The 6,000-nt window shown below is 33.0% G+C and overlaps 1 protein-coding gene across 7 annotated transcripts in view; it reads right to left on the bottom strand.

Annotated features, from left to right (window-relative positions):
- LRRIQ3 (leucine rich repeats and IQ motif containing 3) overlaps positions 1-6,000 on the bottom strand; it is a 183,446-nt gene that overhangs the window by 147,887 nt on the left and 29,559 nt on the right. For all 7 annotated transcript variants that reach the window (XM_045292204.1, XM_045292202.1, XM_045292200.1 and 4 more), the window contains 2 exons: positions 3,496-3,744; positions 2,587-2,910 (listed from right to left, as the gene is read on the bottom strand). In XM_045292204.1, coding sequence (XP_045148139.1) covers positions 2,587-2,910; positions 3,496-3,744 — 573 coding nt within the window. The remainder of the gene's footprint in view (positions 1-2,586; positions 2,911-3,495; positions 3,745-6,000) is intronic.

Below are 6,000 nucleotides of genomic sequence, written 5' to 3'. Positions count from 1 at the left end.
TTATTAGGGGCTCATACAACTCTTATCACAATCCATACATACATCAATTGTGTAAAGCACATTTGTACATTCATTGCCTTCAGCATTCTCAAAACACTCACTCTCCACCTAAGCCCCAGGTATCAGCTCCTCATTTTCCCCCTCCCTCCCCGATCTCTCCTCCCTCATGAACCCTTGATAACTTATAAATTATTATTTTGTCATATCTTGCTGTAATCAGTTCCCCCTTTCCAACCCACTCTCCCACCACCCTCCTAATACCACCACTCATACCACTGGTCCTGAAGGGATCATCCACCCTGGATTCCCTTTGCTTTCAGTTCCTATCTGTACCAGTGTACATCCTCTGGTCTAGCCAGATTTGTAAGGTAGAATAATGTTCATCATCAACATTACCTGACATCTTCTTCACTACCACTGCTGTCTGCCTATAACAACCCTATTCATGTCATTTCTCACCCATAGAAACTGATTTTCATTTATCTATTGATCTTAACTATTTCCCTCCATTAATCTGCTGGTAAAACACTGGATTACTGGATCAATCGCCTTAAAATTTTTTTTCAATACTTTTTATTCGTAGTCTCCCTACTATGAGAAAATAAGTCTAATTTTTCTACTGAAATAATTTCAAAAGTTGTTCATTACATTAAGAAAGATATTGGGATCCTTAGGAATCCAATTGTCTTATGAATACCCACTCCCTTAACAGTCCATTATTTCCTTACTTGCACATCAGCTATTTGTATTGTATTTAAATAGGCTATTTATCTTCCCACCTTTGATTATGCCCTAAATATCTCTATATACACTATATGTGTGTGTATATACATATATATGCATGTATATATATACACTATGTGTGTGTATGTATACATTCACAGAGACCCTGTGCACAACAGAACGAAGCACTGCTGGTTCCTGTGCTCTCCTCACTATAGCAATTCTGTGGGAGCCCATTGTTGTAGCCATTGTGTCCATCCTTTAGCTGAGGGTCTTCCTTTCTTTTTTTTTTGCTGACCTTCTACTTTTTCAGATATGATGTCCATCGTCAGGCACTCCTGATAATGCGTTCAAAGTACATGCAATGAAGTCTCACCAACCTAATCTCCAATGAGTACTCTAGTTGTAGTTTTTAAAATAAGATATAATAAGTATGATTAAAGGATACACTTTTAAGGCACACCTTTCCTGATTTTCAAACATATAGTACATGAAATTCTTCCTAAAGCCCAGGATAAAATGGTGCACAGCTCTCTGGCACCCTGACTCCTAGCAATGCTATAGGATGGGGTATAACACCGCCCCCCACCCCGTGAGTTTACAGGACTGTAACTGTTAATGTGATTAGAAATCCCTGTCCTCCTGTCTACCAGAGTTGCTGGTGGTTTCAAACTGCTGACCTTGTGGATCACAGCCCAATGGGGAATCACTATGCAACTAGGGATCACTCAGGAAAAAATATTCAGACTTAAATACTAAGTCCCCTTTCTCCCTCCAAGTATTCCTTGCTAGTTTTTTACTATTATTAAAAAAATAATAAAATTGTACACTTTTCTAATATAGATATTTACTAACTTGCTAATTCCAGTTTTCTAATGTGTAATCATTTACTGTTTACCCTTTTACATGTGAAGACCACTGAGAGTAATTTATATTTGTCCTCATATGTATGCATATCTATATATACACACACACATATCTACATGCACACATACATATACACATGTAATACATATACACATGTACTTACACACAAATATCCACGAGGACCTTCAAAAAGCTTATGGAAAAATATTCAGACCACTGAGAGTAATTTATATTTGTCCTCATATGTATGCATATATATATACACACACATATCTACATACACACATACATATACACATGTAATACATATACACATGTACATACACACAAATATCCACGAGGACCTTCAAAAAGCTTATGGAAAAGGGAAATTAAAGATAATTTAAAATTGCCATGAATGTTTTAAAGCTAATAAACACTTCAATATAAATATTGCTGTACATATCAGTTTTGACTTAATAGGCAAGTTTGCATTTTAACTCATATTATTTATTTGACATGTTCATTTGTCATGATGCATTTTTTGGTAATTTTATCTGTCCACTGGATACTAAGTGTTCCAATTACATTTTCCAATATTTTAGAAGTCATCATATAATTCAATATATCATCAAAAAATTGTCAAAAATTGAATAATTTTATTATTTTCCTATAATAATCCATGAAGTTATTGTAAAAAATCAAATATTTTCCAAAGGAATAATAGAAATTCCAAGCACAGGTATAAATGAGCGATACCACTTTTACTTAAAGTACATACACACATATATCCACATATTTTCGTTAATTGTTACTCGCAGACCAAACATTTTTAAAGCAACAGACACAAGCTTCCTAAAAATAGTTTTATCTAAGGCTATTTCTAATATGATTACTAGTATGATAGATATTTATATAACCAATAAAATAATAATAAACTTAATTTAAATATAAAATTTAAATGCTAAAATATTACATGTGTAAATTAAAAAATAAAACCCTTAAATAATCAATTACCTTTCTCAAAGCAGGGCAGAAATTAAAGAAAAGCCGAGGGTTACATGTTCTGAATCTTTCAGGAAGATGCCAATTCTGAATTATTTCTTCATCAGAAATCACATGATGATCTAATGCTTTAAGAGACCAAATACTATTAACAAGCACATGTCTATATCCTTTCTTCAGACTCACTGGACAATCGAACAAAGTGAGCGCAGTGAGACTAGGGCAAGCTGATAAGACACATACATTCTTTAACTTCGCAAACCCATTGTCATGGAGATAAAGGAGTTTTAGGTACTTCAATCCAATCCAAAATTTGGTTTCTGGTAAGGCTTTTATCTGAAACAGTATTAATAAAACACTTTAAACTTTCTATAAAACTCTTATAAACAGGTCTCTAATAAGCATCAAAATTTATATTTCCTCAAATAACACAAATATAATTCATAAGCAAAGATAAGGAATTTTCCATCATTCAAATGAGAACTGGGAAAAATTATGGCACAGTGAACATTTAGAATAAATAATTATCACTAAAACATTGAAACATATAAACATGTACAAATTTTAAAAAGTCTTTTATAAAGCGGTTAATCATTAAAATTTTCTAAAATAATTTCCTTACATAATTGACAGGTCAAAAGCATGCTCAATCAGACTATGAATCATAATTGACTCAAGGGCAATGAGTTTATGCATTTGTTTGAGTAAACTATTCCCAATAACTACATTTGCTTATATATATGTTAATTTTGTTCACATTTTTTATATTTTTATGTTTTGTTGATTTTTTGTTTATATTTTATATAAAATATTTTTCTCAAAGAAGTCCTATAGAGAGATAATTTAATTTATCTCTTATGTATTTCATATATAAGAGGATTATATATAAATTTGAAAATATCTGAAATAATTGTTACTTACCTGATTTCCATGGAGATCAAGTTTGATTAATTTTGAACAATTTGCAAGTGGTTGTATATCTGTAACAAAATTGTTTGAGAAGATGCATACTCTAAGAGAGATACAGGATTGTAAATTTTCCATCGATTTTAGATGAAGGCCATTGAACTTCACAAAAACAAAATCTTTTTGATCTTCTATCAAACTTTCAACGTAATGATTCCATTCTTCATGGATGGTTAGCTCTTTTGTGATTGTTCCATGAAACATCTAGGAAAGATGGAAGATGGCTTACAAAAAAAAATTTAATATAAAACTAGTCTTTCTTAAACACAAAGAATATTGCCATAAAATACTAAAAATAAAGAGGTTGGAAAGTTTACATTTTTATCTCATTTGCATAGCATCTTTTATCCCACAGCATCTTAAAAGTCTAACACTTACATAACCACTAATTATAGAGGTATTACTTCCATCACCAATGAAACTAATCTGAGGGAGCAAAACTTTCTTCATTTAGAGTGCAGTGATAACTCAATTATTGAATTCAATTCATTCCAAACTTTTTTCAAACACCAAGAAGTTCAAGAACTGAATATATTTTTCGAATAAGAAATAAGGGAAAAAAGATAATTGGTTTTGAGGTTAAAAATTTATATTTATCAACTCACTATGGATACTATTTGCCTTCTTGCTTATCACTATCTCAGATATGCTCTCACCATTGCCTTGTTTCTGATTTTCCCAAATTAACAGTAACTTTTTAACTTCTTCAATGTTTTGGGTTCTTTGTTTCATGGTTAAGGATTTTACACCTTTTGCTACATTAGCCACTTTCAATACATTATTTTTTCAAAAATGCTGATAACGTCAACACAGCCCATATTGGGTTAAGCTGCCAAATCAGACAAGCAGCAACCTGATTCAGATTTCCCAATGAATCTATAACTCTATCGCGGTTTTCACAGTTTCCTCTCAGATTTACTGACGGCACCGTTAACTGTCCTTGGAGCCTCTGGTGCAGCATTTTATGCAAATAAAGTGGAAAAAGCCAGCACAAATATGAATGTTTTAATGTACTAACACAAGCACGATATGTTGTCTGAGTAAGAGCAGCACTTACACGGAAACATCGACCCTTTGTATGATCACAAGACACTCTGAGGGACTCACAGCCAGTGCAGGATTTTTCAAGCCAGATTTTCAGATGGACTATCAAGAAAAGCTATGAACACTGAGCAGATTTTTGTGAAAAAAACGTTGCTGTTTGGGTAGTGGAAAATTGGAACTTGGAGCAGTTTGATAACCAAGGTATCATTGTACTTAAGAAAACTTGAAATTGGTGTGGTAAAAATGTCACCGCTGAGTAAGACGACAAAAAATGAACAAAAGAAAACTATTCTTGGCCTAGATAGAATGCTAATCTTGATAGAAATACTCTTAAAGGAATGCATGGAAAGATTATTTATAATGGATGGCAGATCCACAGTGTATTCAATTATTTGTGTTTCCAAAACAGAAAAAGCAATATTGTAATTCAACTTAAAGACATACTAATCTCAGAATAGTCTATAACAAGAGCTTATGAAAGAACACATCTAGATGCATAAAACCATTATTAGAATTAGTTTTTTGAAGCCAGTAATTATTCTACAAGAAATCTGAAAAATAAGAGTAAGACACCAAAAAAAAAATGTTTCTCACCTCCCCCTCCTTTCTTTATGTCATTAACCAATGTAAGCTACAATGAACCCTTTGGCCAATTAACACAGGTAATCTTGGGACAGCAGGGATATTATAGCTTTCGTTACTATACCAGTACACAAATTTACCATATGTACCTATTTTGTTTCAATGTATTTATTTCTCAAATTGATTATTTCACGTATCATATTTTGACCTGAGAATTCTTCATTTAAGGGGGTACCCAAAAACACGGAAAAAAGCTCCACTGAGTTAGTGCACCCAGGAAAGTTGCCTGGGAAGGTTCTCTTTGGTCACTGTGAATTTTTCCGTAAAAGCAGTTTCGCTCGAACCTTGGTTTTTTTTTTGATGGCTGATTTAAGAGAATGAAATCAGCTATGAAATTTTGTTCTCTGCTCAGGAAAAATGTCACAGAAACTGTTGTGATACTAAATGCAGCTTACAAGGAGCGCACTATGGGAAAAACCCAAGTATAGGTGTGTGTTTCATACATTTCTGCATTTCTGAAAGGGGTTTATGGAAATGCAGGTTGGTTTGTCCCACTTACAAGAGACAAATTGACACATGAAAGAGATGGGTGACCTCAGAGCTTCAGTGTCACAGTACAAGTGCATCATAAAAGACTTCAAAGTATTCACTGAAGCCCTGAAATAAAACCCTATTTCTAGTACCAAAGCATATATTATTGAAAAAACAAACCCAGAATATCATCCTAAGAATATCTGAATTATAACACCGACTGAATCTCCAAACTAGGATGGCATCTAGAGTTACATGGAAGACATTAATGGGGAAGAAATAGAATCCCAAAATTTGGGATAG

This window comes from Echinops telfairi, unplaced genomic scaffold, assembly GCF_000313985.2.
Source record: "Echinops telfairi isolate 266 unplaced genomic scaffold, ASM31398v2 ScPeMD7_443;HRSCAF=831, whole genome shotgun sequence".
Classification (NCBI taxonomy): Eukaryota; Metazoa; Chordata; class Mammalia; order Afrosoricida; family Tenrecidae; genus Echinops; species Echinops telfairi.
This window is presented reverse-complemented; position numbering and strand designations above follow the sequence as displayed.